Raw genomic sequence first — 19213 nt, 5'->3', positions numbered from 1 at the left:
AAAAATTTCCGCTTCAAATATCAACTAGTGTAGCTTTTCCACAAACATTCGAGATCTCTATGAAATTTCGTAATTTGACTGAAGAACATCGGTAAAGGATACGATTAACACCATTTTCTTACACATCGCTTGTTACGGCCTCCCCGAATAAAACTTTCTTGCACAGCGGTATTTGCTCGAAAAAAAAATAAAATTTTATTCTCAAAAAAAATTTACAACTGATTCACTTTCAAAGAACTCTACAGGGGAAAGGCAATCTGGGCCCATAACCCCTTGTTGGATGGGAAGGTATGATTGAAACTAACTCTTGCCCAAACAACGTAATACATCTAGCAGAGTGAAATTGGAGTTCGTGAAACAGTATAATTGAAGACGAATAGCTCATTAAACATCAATTAATTTATTAAAAGATTAAAAACAAAGTATATGGCTTTGACAAAAAGTAAATAAGGATAAGTATATCATTATTGCAAATACCCCGTTGACCTAGACTAATAAGTGTTATCAATTGACCCGACTATCGTTCATGAGGAACGAAGTCTTCAATGGACAAACGTCATACTACTTCAATTAAACAAAAAAAGGCTAACAGCCTAAGCTTGCTGAACAGACAGCAAGTTGGTTTGCCTGACATGAGCCAACGCGTCTAGGCTGTGCAAGAAGTGAGAGAGAGATCAACTGATAACAGCTTTGCTTATATTCAGAATCTCATTAGCATATCTTCACTTCAATGCTACCTGATCGTGATCTTCAGTGGCCAAGCCCGAAGCGTGTGTACGTGACGTCACATGTTCAAGAAGAATCGACGTTAAATTAGTCACGTCATGGGCAACGCCCACTACACGTGCCGTTCTCTATTCCAAGACTAGTTACGTCACGGATTCTAGCGTTCATTAAGGAACAATGATATGAAAACTGCAAATATGTAAAATGTTATCTAACATACAAAATGATAATAAACCTTCACTTAGATTGACATACTATGTCTATCATCAAACAGCACGATTACTTAGGGAAAGTCAAGGAAGGATTAAGCTTTTTATGAAAGTACGGAGGAGCAGTCAGCAAAAAACGTTTGCTTGGGGGTAAAAAATGACTCCTCCCATAATTCTAGTATTAAAGTCAAGTGTTCAGAGAGGTTGACCCTCAAAAGCCCACTTACTGTCCACTTGGGGCCAAGTATTAGCTACCTTATATGTTGTAACCCATAATATAACATCCATTATTACTTCCTCTACTGTTTTACTAATGAGGACCAGTATGCAAACGCTTTTTCAACATCAAAAACCCACAGATAAAAGAATACACCAAGTTTTTTTTTTTTTTTTTTGTTCATAGAATATTTGCTCAAATGAGGATCTAAATAAAAAAATTTAATTATGCATAAATCTTAAATAGTATAAACAAACTTCCTTTATGTGTGCAAGACTATAAACATACTGTATACCTTCATAATTTTTGAGAAACATCAAAATGAGTAAAAACTAGAGTAAGAACATTAAATTTTGTAATTTTTTGAACAAACAGGAAGGTAAGAATGGCATTATCAAGGGAGTACTGATAAAAAGATGAATGCTGATAATTATATCAGCTGTTACATCCATATTACTTACCCTCTTACATCCATATAAACTGCCTGCAACCCTGGTTAAACGAGAAGTTTCAATTGAAATTTAAAAATATAATGGCTTCATATTTTACTTCTTATCAACTTTTCAGAAGATAAAATTCCATACAACTATATATATATATATATATATATATATATATATATATATATATATATATATATATATATAACATATTAAAAAACTATGAAAAGATTTCTTATTCAACCAAACCAAACTTTAAACATTCAAATGTTTTATTTATTTTTATATATATATGTAAGACAACTTTTTGTTCCAAATACTTGTAAGATAAATCATTAAAATCAAATACATATAAAAGCTTCAAACAATAACTACTCCGAATTTTTTCTGTTTAAAATAAAAATGCACAAAACAAAATGATTTAAAAGTTTTTTTTAGAAAAATAATTAAAAAATCTATGGACTTAAGGTATATTTAAAGATTAAGAGTTAACTATCATGTGTTTCATCATATGCTCCCAAAGAGATTGTAAGTTCATAGCTCGGAAATTACAATGATGACATTTATAAGGTTTTACCCCTGCATGAACACTTAAATGAGTTGTAAGATCGTTTTTTAATTTTGCATAATGTCCACAAATATCACAACCAAATGGTTTTTGATCAATATCAACAATTTCTTGCTTGATGGCACAATTTTGATTAAAGTTCTTCTTCCCACATTCTGAGCAGCCATCTCCACCTGCTATGTTGCAGATATGAGCGCTTTCTTCCTTAACTTTGAGAAAAGGACTAGGTAAAAGTACCATTGATGTTTCACAATCATTTAGCAGACCTAAAAAAAGTTTATTGTGAGAAACAGTTACATATACAACAGAGCGAAAAGCTACTAATATTTTGACAATAAAACTAGTATTTCAAAGAAAATGTAAACAGAAAAGAAAAAAATAATAATTAAATGACTCATGGTTTTCAAATACTTTCATTAAACATTTTTATTAATATTCAGAAAAAACATGACAAGCGTTAGTGTAAGTCACAAATTGTTTCACTACATTTAAAAATAGCAAATGATTGAAAAGCAACAAGTTAAAACAATAATCATATTAATAAATGTAAAATGAATGCCACCTGCAATTATATTACAGGCTGAAATGAAATACAACACAATTAATTTCATTCACAGTCAGAAACTGTTCTATAAAACTTCATTGAATGCAGGGCTGTCTGAAAGGAGGACAAGCAAATCTCTAAAATCTCGAAGTATGGCTACTTTGAAAATTAAAAAGTAGCAAGGAATTTTAAATTTATTTACCAATGCACAATTTACATCAAAGTTATATTCTGATGATATACAATTCAATTGCTATAGGAGTTTCAGACAGCTATAGCGTGTCTACAGTATGTGTACAAAAATAAATCCATCATTTATATTTTATCCACATTAACTATAAGTTTTTCTTTTACTAAGTTAAATTTTTGATATGAAAAGAATAAAGAATAAATGTTAATCTAAAATGCATAAAACTAACAAAATTTCAGTTTATAATTAAGTCTGTGAACAAGGAGCAAAAATACATTTGTTATAGTGAACCAGACCCTTGTGGGGACCCAACAAAAATTTTCAAAGTTATGATTGATCCTCTAAAACAGAAAATATTTCTTTTACTGAAGCCTCTCAGTACAAAAAATTCCCCTAATAGAAAGTTGGAAGATTTATTACATAAAAATGTACTACGATTTTCCATAACAGCTTAAAAACATTCTAATTCGTTCCCTAGAACATTTTTTTGTAATGAAATTGAATGCAGCTTCATTTACTTAAATAATTATAATGCAAATATACACCAATATTGTACAAAGTAAGCCACAAATATTGACAGATAAATATGAATAAAAAATTTGGAACAATATGAGTTAAGCATTACTAGTTTGAAAAAAGAAATTAAGATGATGTTTCCTATCATGAAATTGAACTGGTAATGAATTAGTATATAAGTTTACTAAGTAAGTCTGTTTGCTGATTTACTTTTTTCTTACTTAGTAAAACTCAAATAGACTTCAGACTACAAAAAAAAAAAAAACATTCAAATCTGAAAACTTTTGCCTGAAGCCTTTTTATCTGGGATTTAACCAAAAATAGTGCTTGTTTACCATCAAAAGTCATTTCCCGAATATGCCTGTTCTTGCTTCAAAATTCTCAGTGCTTGTCACAGTGGGATCATAGTGTTAAATTCTGCACTAACATCTCTGAAATAGGGTGCGTGTTGATTTAATGTTTAACCCGAAAATTACCCTTTATTAAGATAACACTTTAAGATTGTATATAAAAGTCTAGGAGCAATCATCTAAGCTTTAACCTATTCTAAGGTTAAAGATTTCATATGAAAAAAATCTACCAGCAAAAAAATGTTGAAATGAATACAAATCAGGTTATTAATCTTAATAAAGATAAAATCGAGGTTCAGAATAAAAGTTGCTTCTTCATCAGTACCAAATACAAACTCAACTCAGGGAACTCGAGAGGAGGCAATTTTGGATCTAGTTTTTTGTGACATTGGTAGTTTTGTTCAGGGCTTGAGTGTAGGGGAGCATATTGGAGATAGTGATCATAACAGCATTAGGTTCCGCGTTAAATTTGAAGTGTGCAAAGATGATAATTTTAGGTTTGTGCCCAATTTCAGAAACACTGATTTTGTTGCACTTAGGCAGAGCTTGAAAGAGGTTTTTTCGTAAGGGTTGGAAAATAGCGACGTAGATCAGCAGTGGACGGAATTTAAGGATAAACTTGCTAAAACCGTTGGGAACTATGTTCCATTTAGGAGAAAAGGTGTTAAGACCAAAATTTGGCCCATGTGGTTCTCCATTGAGACTAAAGAAGCTCTTAATTATAAGCAAGCCACTTTTCGTAAGTTTAAAGAAACTGGTCAGAGTGCAGAGAGGCTCCAGTATGGTAAGGCAAGGCGAAATTTTAAGTATTTGGTACGGATTCAGAAAAGGGAATTGGAGCAAAGGCTGGCAGATGACATTGATGGGAACCCTAAGAGGTTTTTTGCTTACGCTAATTCTGGGAAAGCTCGAAACATTCAAATTGGGCCTTTGGTTGATGAGCATGGAAATTTAATCCAAAACGATAGGGATATTGCAAATGTTCTAAATAACTTTTTTTCCAGTGTGTTTAACGATAACTGTATCTCAACAGTTGACACTAACAAGACACAAGCTATTGTACAGCTTGATGATTTTGTATTTTCCAGGGAGGAGGTTTTATTTCATTTGAAAAAGATTAAATCAACTAAAGCTCCGGGACCAGATAATATTTATCCAAAAATTTTAGTTGAATGTGCAGAGGAATTAGTGGATGTTATTTTGAATATTTTCAATGCTTCTTATAACTCGGGGACGGTGCCAGAGGACTGGAAGCTTGCTAACATAATGCCACTCTTCAAGAAGGGGTCTAAAGGTATTGCTGGGAATTATAGACCTGTAAGTTTGACTTCGGTGATTTGTAAGATTTTCGAAACTTTGATCAAAATTAAGATCATGATGTTCTTAGAGACTAATAGTCTGTTGACTAGTTTGCAGTATGGTTTCAGGAAAGGTAAATCCTGTACTACTAATTTATTGCATTTCTACGACAAGGTTACCTCAGCTTTAGATAACAAAAAATGTGTGGATGTTGTTTATATTGATTTTCAAAAAGCTTTTGACAAGGTACCGCATGTTGCTCTTCTCAGCAAGTTAGCTGACATTGGAATAGGAGGAAAAACTTTACTTTGGGTTAGAAATTGGCTTACTGGTAGGAAGCAAAGAGTAGTTGTGAGAGGAAATCATTCTAATTGGAGTGATGTTTTAAGTGGGGTTCCTCAGGGATCAGTTTTAGGGCCTCTTTTGTTTATTATATTTATGAATGACATCAATGAAAATATTTCTGGAAGCATGAATTGTTTTGCTGATGATGTAAAAATTATGGGGATTGTGGAAAATGAAGAACAAGTAAAACAGCTGCAAGAGGATTTAGATCATATTACTAAGTGGGCAGATAAATGGGGTATGGCAGTTAATGTAGGGAAATGTCAAGTGCTACACTTAGGTCATGGAAATAAGCGTATGAGATATCATTTACAGGGTTCAGTCATAAATCAAGCAGAAAATGTTATGGATCTGGGTGTCTTTATAAATCAGGACTTCAAGTTTAGTCAACAGTGCAGTATTGCTAGTAACAAAGCCAACAAAATGCTTGGGTTCATCAATAGATCTATTTCAAACAAATCTAAGAAAGTTCTTCTGCCTTTATATAGGAGTTTAGTAAGACCTCATTTGGAGTTTGCTGTTCAGTTTTGGTCGCCTTATCTGAAGAAAGATATTTTTGTATTGGAAAGGGTTCAAAGAAGGGTAACTAAATTAGTAAGGGGACTCTCAGATTTAGATTATGATACCAGACTTAATAGGCTTAACATGTATAGCCTGGAGCAAAGGAGAGTCAGAGGGGACATGATTCAGTTATTTAAATTTATCAAAATGAAAGATGTAAATGGATTAAATTTTTGCGGGGAAAGCAGGACAAGGGGTCATTGTTTCAAGCTATTTAAATCTCAGGCTAACTTGGAAATCAGGAAAAACTACTACTTTAGCAGGGTCGTGGGCACTTGGAATAGCTTACCGGAAGAGGCGGTAATGAGCAAGGGAGTGGATAGCTTTAAGAGGGCCATTGATCTTCATTGGGGACTAATTAATTGACTAGGACCAGCCTAGCTGGGCTCAGAGCCTGTTGCTGGTTGTCACATTTGTATTTGTATTTGTATTTGTAAATAAAATAGTAAATTTCACAAAATAAGATTTAAAAAAAATAGAGATTGAGAAACACACTTAGTTGCCACAGGTGAAATGATTTGCACTGATGTTTGTTGATAGCAAAGCACCTATCACCTACCGCAAAATGAAATGGATGGGGTTGGGCGGAGGGCTCAGCAGAATCAAGCACTGCAACCTGGGTCTATTGCACTAAACCCCAATCATGCATTATAGTTGAAATAAACAGTGCTGTACTTGGGGAGAGAGGGGATGCCTATCCCCTAAACATTTCATTTTTATTGTAAAAATAATGCAAAAATGTAAATTAAATTGATTCCAAACTAAACTTTCTTTTGGTGAGTCCCCCAAACCCCAAGATGAATTCCCCTATTATTTTTTTTCCAACTACAGCACTGGAAAAAAGGATATGCACTAATATTAGTAGATATAATCAATCATTAACTGTTAACCAACTCACGGATAAAGTTTTTTGGATTAGCACATTATACTAGGCTACTATTTCCACTAACAATAAGAATACATATTTCATAATTGCAGACCTTGCATCATCAATTATACATTTCATAGAACTTAAACTATGGATGAGAAAAACAAAGCAATAAAACATTATGAGTATAAAGTCATTCATAACATTAAAATCATAATATAAAAGCAAACAATTCAGCAAATAATAAAATGCATAAAAAGGTTAATAGTTAACATGCATGCGTTCATTTACAGAGTAAAAAGTGATTTAAAAAATAAAGACAAAGAATACTAAAGAAGAAACTATCACTGGATACGAAATGCTCACTTAGCTCAACTAAATGTGTAAATTTACAGCATTTTTCCATCATTGCTGATATGAAGAAGAAAGAAAAGACTTCAAAGTCACTTTTAAAATATTAATTTGAGAAAATCGAAGCAATTCGAAGTATGAATAAGATGAAAAATAAGTCATATAATACAAAATAAAAATGATTGCTTGTCACATTCCACTTCTCAGATTTACGATTATATTTTCCAATGACTCAACACATGTCCTTTAAGTGATTCCAAATATGCACTTCTAAAGTCACAATGGTGGCATTTGTACGGTTTTTCCCCGGTATGAAGTCTCAAGTGTCTTGTAAGATGAGCTTTGTGTCTTGAACTGTAATCGCAAAAATCGCATGAAAATGGTTTCTTATCAGAATGGATAATTTGATGCTTTTTTAGGTACCTCTCCGAGGCGTAGGTCTTTCCACAAATAGTGCAAATATGCTGGCCTTGTGAATCTTGTTCAGGACATTCAACCTCTATTTTAGAAGGACTACATGATTCATCCTCCGCTGATGAAGTAGCATCTTTTTCCATGCCTGCAATACACACACAATTAAAAGTTTTAAGCAAAAAAAAAAGCAATTTTTAGAAGCAAAAATATAAAGTTCCTTTTATGTGTATTTGAAATTTTTTTAAATATTCTCTAAAGCTATTATTGACTAAAAACAACTAAATAGAATAATTATAAACCATTATATAGAATATTATACAGTCAGACCCCAATTTAAACAAATTCATCAGGACCGAAACTTTTTTACGTAATATCGGGGTGCAAAAAAAATTGCACTTACTTTATCTAAAATCCTCAATAATCAACTGCACAAACACATTCATACTTAAAAAGTGTGCACTTTTTATTCAGGATTCCGCTACTTATTACACACTAGTTAATTTGAAATTTTGTTGTACTGACTAGTGAGTAACGAGGTTTGACAATTTCTTTATACTTGACTCGAAATAGTTATCTTTCGACTTTATGCAGAGAAGATTTCATTTACAGCCCACTGTATGAGATATGTTTTTACAGTTTACATTCCATGTAAAGCATTAGAAAAAGTAACAGTTTTAATAAGAGTTTCATTAACGCTTTCTGCTACAGAATGGGATCATTCATTGGTTGCCCACTTGCCCGTCAAACATTGCTGCTTCAAAGGAAAGTCTTTCTTTGCTTCGGACAAAATGGATAGATCATTTGGGAAACAATCCAATGTTTTGTAACTCAAATTAACAACAACAAAAAATAATAATAAAAAATAAAAAAATCGGTAGTTAAAATAATTTGTTATTTCAGGGTTTATTATTCGGTAAATAGGGATTTTTGCCTTCATTTTAGTCGGGGGGGGGGGGGAGAGAAAAATTTGCTGAATCGCGAAATTTGTTAAATCGGGGTCGGACTGAACTAATTTTGATTAGAATAAATTTTAATTTGAGAAGAGTTATTTCAAGAAAAAAGAAAACAATAAAGATGAAAACTAATCGCAGTGAAATCTAATGCTCTAAAAATTGGTTCTCCGTCTTTATACAATGAGTAAATAAACAGCTGAGTGAACATTATAACAAGTAATAGTACTACTAAACCTTCAATAAAAAAAAAGAAAAATTTTTATTCCAGAACTTTTACCATAACAATCGATAAAAATAAAATTTATTACATAAATAATGCAGGGTAACCAGCAGTTTTTGAAAACCATGCAGTTTCAAAAGTGTCAATTTTATTTGAATGCACATGCTCTTAGTCATTTAGAGTGGATTTTGAGAAAAAATATGTCATAATATGTACACTAGTACTAGATTTAAAGAAACTAATTAGGTACATTACCACATTGTGTATTAAAATTGTTACAAAAGTCATTCAATACAAAAAACAGTACAACATACATGTATCAGTTTTTATTCAAAAAACTTATTGCAATGGAGTCGAAACGTTTCAATCAATATATACAATTTAACTTACAAAATCAGATTCTGAGACAGTCATTTTGTAAACATACACTAACAATTAATCAAATTATTTAATTTTTAGAAAATGAAAAAGGCAATATGCATAGAGCACATTGAAAATGGATGAAGTACTTGAAAACTCAACACAATTAAACAATATGAAAACTCACTATGTAATTCAGTGAATAAACTATGGCCAAACAACAAATGCGACTGCCTGTCTTCATAAGTCAATAAGAGTAGAAAAAGGAAACTAAAATTTTTAAATGTCAGCTGTATACCGTAGGGCTGTGCTCGTGCTATATAAAGTTTTAAAAAAAAAAACTTTTGGAACATGTGTATCAGCTAATTTGCTAAGTAGAGCAACAGGCGGTGCCTTATCGAAAGCTTTTTGAAAATCAATGTCAAAATGTTTGATTGAGTTTGGTGTTAATAAAAATCTGTCAATTTTTTAGTAGTAATAAATTGCATGAGGGCTCCATTTTTTTTTCGAAAGAAAGGATTTTGCACCTTAAGTTGGCAAAACCTCTATAATTTATCGCTTGAAAATTCATCATGTACTGAATGCAATAAGGTTACAGTAAAAGAAGCAAAATCTTAATGTTCTTGTTTCAGAATAGAAGCAAAAATTGCAATCACGGCCGCAAATTCGTTATGAAGATCGTAATTTCAAAAACTGAGCTTTACAAAGTTCGCGAATGCAAACACAGACATCTCTTACTCAATTTAGTAAAATTTCATTTCTGATGATCCTAAACTCGTTCAATTACATTATTTCTCCTTTTAAAAAGGTTATTTTTAAGTTTCGCGCTACTTTTTCAGCAACACGTTTCCGAAATAGAGTCATGTTTTCAAAATGGCACCGTGTTGAAGATCGTTCAGTTTCACAAGTCAGAACAAAAATGCTTCTTCCAAAATGAATAAAAAGGAGTACAATCGTATGAATTTTTTTTGTAGTACATATGAAAAAAAAAGGCGCCCTTGCATCAAAAGAAGTCTAGACATTTTGGAAGGAATGAACCCTGGAGACTTTTTTTTTTCTTTTTTGTTTAAATAATTGTGTTTTCTTTCTTTCTTTTTTTTTCTTTAGAAAAGCAAAATTGCACATGGAGGGGGAAACTAAAGCTTTGTAAATGCTTTCCAAGTAAAGCAGAAAATGTTATCCTTCTTTTTTTGGAGGGAGTGGCAAATGAAGATGATCGGAAAATTTTCAGGTGAAGGGAGGGAGGGGAGGTATATTCAGGATTTTAAAGTGATTTCACTTTCCACAAAAAAAGGGGGGGGGGCATAATCGATAGGGGGTTACTTTCGGGATTTTACGGTATATATATATATAGAGAGAGAGAGAGAGAGATCTGGGTGCAAGTATGTGTGAAGCTATAGACAAATAACTCATTACATAGACTCTTTTCATTGCTACGATTTTTGCTTAAAATGATTCAAAACATGAAGTCTCAGAGATTCTGAATGTGCAGTTCTAAAATCACAATGTCGACAGTTGAAGGGTTTTTCACCCGTATGCAGTCGTAAATGTCGCGTAAGATTGTTTTTCCGACTGGTACAGTAACCGCAGGTATCACAGACAAAAGGTTTCACTCCACTGTGAATCTTCTCATGTGCTTTGAGGTTAAATTTCTGGTTGAAACCTTTTCCACAAACTTGGCAAGTATATAGAGTTTTGCACTCCTGTCCAGGGTAGTTTTCTTCATCATGTAAAAAACTGCTTGATAAGTATCTTGTCATTGAGGAACAGTATTTTTCTATCCCTGTAACACAAATTTAATTGTAAGCAAACATCAAGTGTACTGTGCAGTAATATGAAGTCAAATGTTTGGCTATTTTCAAGTTAAGATGGTCCCCTTGAGACAAAGAATCCGTAAAATTTGTTTCTGTCTTTGGAAATAATTTAAAGTTACCAAGGAAAAGTCTTGAAATGCGTCCCCCTCCTCTTTCCCAATAATCTCGCACATTTTGAAGTTTTATATACTGAATAAATATTTTTAGGTGCTAATGACAAAATTCAGCACTAAACGAGTTCAATGCTACAAGACAATGAAACTTGCATCACTGCATTTTGAAATTAGCATCAATCTTTTCCTCATTCCAACTCAAACTTTTGTCATATGATGATGTAATTATTCATTTGTACAAACAGTGGAAAGATATTCATCTGCAAAATGTAGAACACTTGTGACTTTCTATTATTTTTATTAATCTTGATTTGTAAGTAATACTATCAAAATAATTTTTAAGTTGATCATTTTACAATTAGTAATGAAAATTATTTGAAACCAATTAGTAATGAAACCAATAAAAAGGACTTATAAACTTTCAATGGGAGAAATATATTTTGTTAATCTTTTTTTCTCTAAGTTTTATTGGCATTTTTGCATTGCATGAAGAAAAAAGGTTGATGGTGAAGGTCATCATGCATTTTAAAAATTTAAAATATTCAAGAATTTTTATTGCAAAGTACAATACCCCAATTTTTCAAAGAAATAGACTCTAAAGTGAATCATTATTAAGCAAAAAAAGTAAGCGATAAACATATTTAAAAAAAAAAGAAAAAAAATTCATTTCTGTCACATAATTAGAGAACAATTTGAAAAAAAAAAAAATCACAATGGCTGAAAATGTCAGGGGCCATTCCAGGACTTTTATATTACAACTTATATTTAAAGACATTTTATTTTTATGAACACATTTTATCAACTGCAAAGAAACAGCCAAAAATATTAAAAACTAAAGCAAATACTCAACAAAATGGGATCAAATAATATTCTATAACAATAAATTTCATGAGGAACAATAAGTTTATGTTTCAAACATGACTCTTGGGAGTAGGGGCAGGAGGGCCTAAAGCACAATGGGTATAAAGAAAAACACTTTTGCATTTTTAGCTCAAAAGGCATTGCACTGCAAACAGTTCTGGAAATTATTACATGAAACAAATGCACAACAATTGCACTATCACATGTACTGCACTAAATTTGCATGAGCATTTTGTCCATGCGCAAACGAAAAAGGGATAAAAATTATGGCATAAAATTAACATTCGCAGAATTAATAGGTTCAAATTAAAAATTTTTAACTACAAACAATATCAAAAATGCAAAAAACATAATTTTCAATTCCTTTAAAAAAAAACAAAAAATAATAACTGTCATTTGAAACTTTTACAATGTAATTTTTTTTATAGAATACAATTAACTGTGATCAGAAACAAGTAAATAAATAATATCAAGTTAAATGAGAGGGGAAGATATGCAACAAGTCTTTTGTCATGATGTTTGGCAATCAGAGAGCAATGAGAAGAACCCTTGAATCTTAAGAACTCCTAAGGGAGAGTAAACATTAAGCAGATAATTTAAGTTGATTAAGTTAGAAGACACTCGACCATGAAGAAATTAAAAGTAAAAATACAGGCCTTAATCATAGCAAAGTCAAAAAATAAACAAACATGATAAGTGCCATGTCATTTCTTTATCCACGTTAGAATTCCTTTAGAGGACAGGCCGACCTATGCAACATTTTAGTTCCAAGACGGTTTTGGAGACAGGCTTGTTTTAAGTATGGAAATACTTTTCTTAGAGTCTCTGGTTGCAATGTCGCAAAATAGTTGATGATAAGTTGAGTATAACGTCTCTCCCTTTAGATATATCTAGAAAGAATATTTTTTTTTCTCAAATTAAACAACAGTATATCAGATTTTTCCTGTAACCTTACGTGGTTTCAAATATGAGTTACAATATCTTCTCTCCCTATTAAGACAATAAAATAATCAAAAAATTTTTAAACAATACATCTATCAGTTGGCTACCAGTTTTCTGCAATGCGGTTTCTGTACAAATAATATTTTCAAGCATACTAATTTGGAACCAAAATGTCGGATTAGTCAGCTCCCCCTTTTGAGTGGCCTTAATCCACATTAATGACTGCACTTGTGTTGAAAATTAAACATTTACAATTTTCAAGTCAAGCATTTTCTTTCATGGTTATGGACATGAATTTTGAGAGATTCTAAGTGGGTTGCTTGGTAGCTGCAATAGCAACACTTGTAAGGCTTCTCGCCTGTATGAAGTCTTAAGTGTCTCAGGATCTGCCTTTTCTGATTTGCACGATATCCACAATAAATACAAGTAAATGGTTTAACCCCCGAATGGATTCTTTCATGTATCTGAAGGGTTTGTTTTCGTGAAAAATTCCTCCCACAGGTAAGACAAATGTACGATCTTGTTAGATCATGCACTTCAGGAGCCATGCTATCAACCTTCAAAAAACCACTTGATAAATGTATAATTGAACGAGTATAATATTCTCCATCACCTGAAAGAACATTTTTTTCAATAAAAAGAGAATACAGACATTTCTAGTATACAGCTCATGTAAATTATTTATTTCTTTTTGACAGAAAAGGTGCATCATGCATTCTTATTAGTACCACCAACCTGCGTGAATTCAGAAAGTGTATGCTCAACATCAGGTAATTTTTGCACTAAAATGAGTTCCAGGCATAGAGACAGTTCAATAGGAATATTCACTAGAATAATTCAACAGAAATGTAAGTGGAATTTTTACTATTAAAGAAATTAAACAGAAGCTATCTTTGTTCAAAACATCAAAAAATATTTAAATTAGTCAAATCACCAATTGACTATTAATTCTGAGTATGATTTGATTTTTGAAAATTGTTTAATCAAATATTGACATTTTTTTTTGTAAAGTGTAAGACTTTACAAAAATTTTCATTTTGATTTTTAAGTTTGTAACATGCATTTAAAAAATGGAAGTAATATGAGGTGTTGTGGGCTCGAAGGGCAAACTCAACAAAAGGTGGTTTTAAGAACAATGCATTTGAAATGTTTTTTGGTAGGGGCGAACTTAACAAAAATTTCATTGAAATGTGAAAGAGAACAAAGGGGAAAATATAACTGCAATGGAAAATTATACCTGTTTGACAGGTCTGCATTCTAGTGGTGAAAAAAGAAAATTTAACACAATGTTCAGTTTGCCCTTCGTATCCGCACCGTCTCATACATACACAAACATTAAATGAAGTTGTATTAAAATATTTATTTACATACTTCCACTAATTGATATTATTGATACACTAATTCTGCTCTGTGTATACATTAGCAGGGATGCCACTCAAATCTGCGAAAACATTTCCTGAGTTTATTTGGCATGAATATGCAGCATCACATAAGCACTGATATCTGTATAAGAACAGAAATAACCTGATAGTTTCATTACAGGGGGAAAGATAGAAATTAATAAATAAAAATAAGGGGAAATAAATGAGAATTCATTATAAAACTGAAATAATAGCATGATGACTGAATATTTATATCTAACTTTAAAAAATAAAAGAGACATTTTAACTATTCATTACTTGGACCTTGTAAGGTAAAAAAATGTGCAAGTTAAGCACAACAATAAATATTGATGACTTATCTCATGCTCTCTAAATAAAATTAGCATAAAATTCTAGTATCTGTCGAATAAAACACTAATAATTTTTGGTTGAAGGTAGCACCAAAATTAGGCATGAGTGAATCTTTTATACGTATAATTAAAAGTCAAGAGCAGGAAATCCGTATAAGTCCAGAACTTAGTTTTAATATAAAGCTCGCAGAGTAGTGTTCAAGCAAAATGCAAACAATATGAAATTGGAATCTGCTCTTCGATTGTAGACTATAGAGACCTTCAAAGAGGGGTGTTACCATAGATGTAAATGTTATAAAAGTAAATGCAAAGCTATTGTATTTAAAAATATATCAGAATGACGATGAGATTGCGCAGCATAAATCATCATCTTCAATTTTTAAGTTAAAAATGTAACTTATTGTACCTACTGCATAGTACTCTTACAGTGCAGTGCTTTATTATTGCTACATATTGTATGTACCATGCTGGTTTATTTTTATGTCTCTCTCTCCATTGATCATTGATTTGTGCATCGTATTTTATGTTGAATAATGCAGCTTTAAAAAAAAAAGGGTAAAAATTCAGCTCTTTATGTAAGAAACGGTAATATATAGTTAAAAAATGGTCTAAAACAGTTTAAAAGATGTTTAAAATGTCTAAAACGATTGGGTATGTTAATAAAAAAATCATATGCACAACATTTTTCCACAATGCAAAATTTTGACTTAAGCGAGGAGCAGGGTTTCCGCTACGGTCGCATTTTTGGCAGAATGCGAAAACACCATCTCAATTGCGAAAACAAAGCAATGCATTTTTGCTTTTTTGCTGAAATAAAAAATTCATTGAAAAAAAAAAGAAAAATATGTATGATCCTAGAGAGAGGAAGCATACATGGCCATGATCAACTTAATCTTTTTAAATCTTAGCTAAGATGATTAAACAGCTATTAAGTTCAATGAGACTTCATCTTATCCGGCATTATGTCCCCAAATAACTGCTTTATTAGGAGGAGGGACTGCAACGTTCTAAAGACCAATCATGTTTTCTTTTTTTATTTTGCGTTTAAAAAAATAGCTGCTGTACTTACTTCTTCAAAGATGTCACAGATAAAATATGAGTTTTATTTTCACCTGAAGACGAAACACACTGAGGCATATCTCTACATAGTATGAAATGGAGTGTCCAAAAAGCGTCTGTTTGTTTGAACTCGCAAAACTCGAGAACTATCTGGCCGATTTCGCTAAATTTTCATAATTTGTTCCTTTAAGTCCTGAGAAGGTTTGCAGACCAGTTCGAAAACAATTCGATGAATAGTTCTTTTTTTTATTCCAATTTAGGCCCAATTTTCACATAAATTCCCGAATATGGGGGTGAAAAATTACTCGCAATTAGTAATATAATATAATGTTGGAAAGGGAAGAATTTTCCGCGTTCTACGCAATTTGTTTCAATGCTCTAACTTAATTGCGGCGGGAGTTATTTACGTTTTTAGCTCGAATTTGTTTAGGCTTGGCTGAAATTTAGGCACTACTTTCTTCATTAAATTTATCAATAAAAAGTGAAGGAATTGTCCTACAGTTTTCTTTTCGACACCATTGAAAAGAGCTACCTTTTTTACTCCAGATCTAACTCGACCTTTAGTCGGAAGTTTAACCCTCTATCTCGATTAGAAAAAAAGTTACAAGCAAATTAAATGAAGTTCAAAAATCTGTTCTTTATTCAAGTTTTCAACCATTTTATTTTGCGTTTCCACGGTAACGCTTTTTGAATCCATTATTTCCAGCTTTCTCATTTTGAATTCTGAAACTTATTTTATTTTGTGTTTCCATGGTTACGCTTTTTAAATCCATCTTTTTCATTTTATTTTAATTTCTTAAAAGTATTTTAATATCTGTCGTCATTGCATGGAGGGGAAATTTTGCATGATGATTTTTTATCTTTTATTTATGCCTGATTGTTGAATATACGTCACTTGACACAATTTTTGTTTTCAAAATAGACTGGGCAAAGCCGGGCAACGCAGCTAGTGTAAATATATGAGAATGTGTAACATTTTCGCATTTTGCTAAAATTTTCCCTTAATTTTAGCTTTTATGCTAATGAACTTTTGAACCCAGCTTTAACCCTGGCGAGGCGTCTTGGAACGCATCCTTCGCGTAAGCCGGGATCCGACTATACTATTCCTTGTTTTAAAGCATAGAGCGGTGTGTCCAGGGAAAATATTGTCATACTTTCTCTTTACAATTTCTTTGATCATAATGTATAACAAAACCCCAATACTCTTATTTCTTGTTTTTCATCCAGTAAGTATTAACATTCCACTATGTGTGTTTGCATTTTGTGTTTTCAGTGCATTTGCCAAAAACCATGTTGACATAAGATTGACATTCGAGTTATTTAACACTTTTTCTTTGTTTTAAATCCATCAACTGATTTTTAACTTGTCCACCTGCTTATGGAGTTTATAGCACATTTGACTAAGGATGCACTAATGTCCGACTTTTTGAATTTTTCTGAATAAGCAGCTATAAATTGTTTGAATTTTCTAAAATTTTTGAGCCTCCCTGTGCTTAATAGAAAAACTATGGAGGAAATAACATGATAATACATGATATAACATGAAAAAAATTAGTTTTATAGATGTTATCTGGTTCTCAGTAGAAGGGATGGGATTAAAAAAAAAGATCAACGACTTACTATTCACATCATCCATTGAGAAAAATAAGTTATGTACCAAATTCCACTGCAAGCATACAAAATTTTGATTATCTGTAATGAGCTTAAAATTTTATGATTCTTATCATTCTTGTTTTCAATTACTTAATCAATTTGAATAAATAAATAAACAAATAAAATACAGAAAAATAAATAAATAACAACAATAATAATAATAAAAGCATTTAACAATTTTACTTTGAAGCAAATTCTAAACTTTGGGGAAAAATAAAGCATTGTTATACAAATACAATGACCAGCAAAAGGCTCTGAGCTCAGCTAGGCTGGTCCTAGTCAGTTTATAAGTCCCCAATGAAGATCAATGGCCCTCTTAAAGCTATCTACTCTCTTGCTCATTACCGCCTCTTTCAGTAAGCTATTCCAAGTGCCCACAACCCTACTAAAGTAGAATTTTTTCCAAATTTCCAGGTTAGCCTGAGATTTGAATAGCTCAAAACAATGACTCCCATATCCTGCTGTTAGAATAAAAACAGGATATGAAAGTTATTGCATAGAGTACTCTATAAGTATTGTATTCTATAACTGCATAGAACTAATGATAGATAATACATTCCTTAACATCATTTTTATTATTTTCTAATTTTGCATCATACATGTCATAAATTTGTTTCCATCACAATTTCATGAATAGTCACAACATCAAAATTAGCTAATGACTAGAAAAATGCTTCACATTGTCTTTTGAGTAGTAAAATTCAACTGGTATTTCTAACATTTAATTTCATCTCACACACATTGTCACTACAAATACAAACCACATACATACATACATGAAAAGTACCATGCACTTTGCATATAAAACGTAATTTTAATTTAGAAATTTACACAATGATTTGCTTCAATCAAATATCTTGTTACTAATTACCTTTTTTACTAACAAATGTAAATTTTTTTAAAAACTTGGCTACTGAGTACTTTAATTAATGGGTTCCTGACCTTTTAAATTTTATGACAACTCATTTTACAAATACTTTTGAAAAGAAAAAAGACTACTCTTTTTATCTTTGAATTTCATCATTTTTTTTTTGGAAAGGGAAGGAATAAGTTTTTTACAAATTTCTCATGATTAATAAACTATTTACATAAAAGGGCAACATTTTACATTTTCTCAATACAAAAATAACTCAAAAGAAAATCTTATTAATTTCTTTTTAATTTTTTATTAAAAATAAATTAAATTCTAATGTGCAGAAATTGAAGTTTCATGACTGCTATGTTAACAAGGTCATGGTTGCCTGATTGGTAAGACATATTCTTGAGAAAAGAGTGTCAGGTTCAATGACGGCCGATCGAAGATTGTATGTGTTCACTAAAGGTGACTGGGGAGCATTAAATATAGGGTGGTCACGAAGTCTACCCAGGTCCCATCTAAAATCAATGCATCTGCAGGTGCTGAATCAGGGGTTGCTCGGCTCTTTGCTTGGACCAAAAAATGGAGCATTCTTCAAGGCCCAATCCAACTGGTTAAACCACGCCCACGTAGGTATGAGGGACACTGGAGTGAGAGAACTTTTTATAGACTTGATGACAGCAAATAGCTGCAACGCAAAGATAATTTTTCAGCTTAAATTGTGGTAATCTAGGGCTTTGCTTGGTGACATTTTGCCACCCATTTCAATATTCTTGAACTAAAGTTCATAATTCCAGGAGAAAAATTGGTTAACTAAAATGCAATTCCTAGATCAAATGCAAATCCCAAAGTGCTTCCTCTATCTCTTTTTCAGAAGAGTCAAAAGGATGTTTGAAATGAACATAAGAATCACGAAGTCTTGACAACCGTCTAACAAATAAATAACAGAAACATAAATTTTGTAGTTAGTTATTAAACATAAATATAAATCAAAAGGGGAAACAAATACTACTCTGTAAATTGAAATCTGCAATAAAATAAGAATGATCAAC

At 31.7% G+C, this 19213-nt stretch overlaps 1 protein-coding gene across 1 annotated transcript in view; it reads right to left on the bottom strand.

The window, feature by feature from the left end:
* Nucleotides 1–7399: 7399 nt before the first annotated feature.
* Nucleotides 7400–19213, bottom strand: part of LOC129234328 (zinc finger protein 888-like) — a 42759-nt gene continuing 30945 nt past the window's right edge. The window contains exons 7-10 of the mRNA XM_054868321.1: nt 13590–13688; nt 13361–13474; nt 10717–10914; nt 7400–7743 (exon numbers count right to left, since the gene is read on the bottom strand). Coding sequence (XP_054724296.1) covers nt 7400–7743; nt 10717–10914; nt 13361–13474; nt 13590–13688 — 755 coding nt within the window. The remainder of the gene's footprint in view (nt 7744–10716; nt 10915–13360; nt 13475–13589; nt 13689–19213) is intronic.

Source organism: Uloborus diversus, chromosome 1, assembly GCF_026930045.1.
Source record: "Uloborus diversus isolate 005 chromosome 1, Udiv.v.3.1, whole genome shotgun sequence".
Taxonomy (NCBI): Eukaryota; Metazoa; Arthropoda; class Arachnida; order Araneae; family Uloboridae; genus Uloborus; species Uloborus diversus.
The sequence above is the reverse complement of the archived record's forward strand: the minus strand, read 5'-3'. Positions and strand labels throughout refer to the sequence as shown.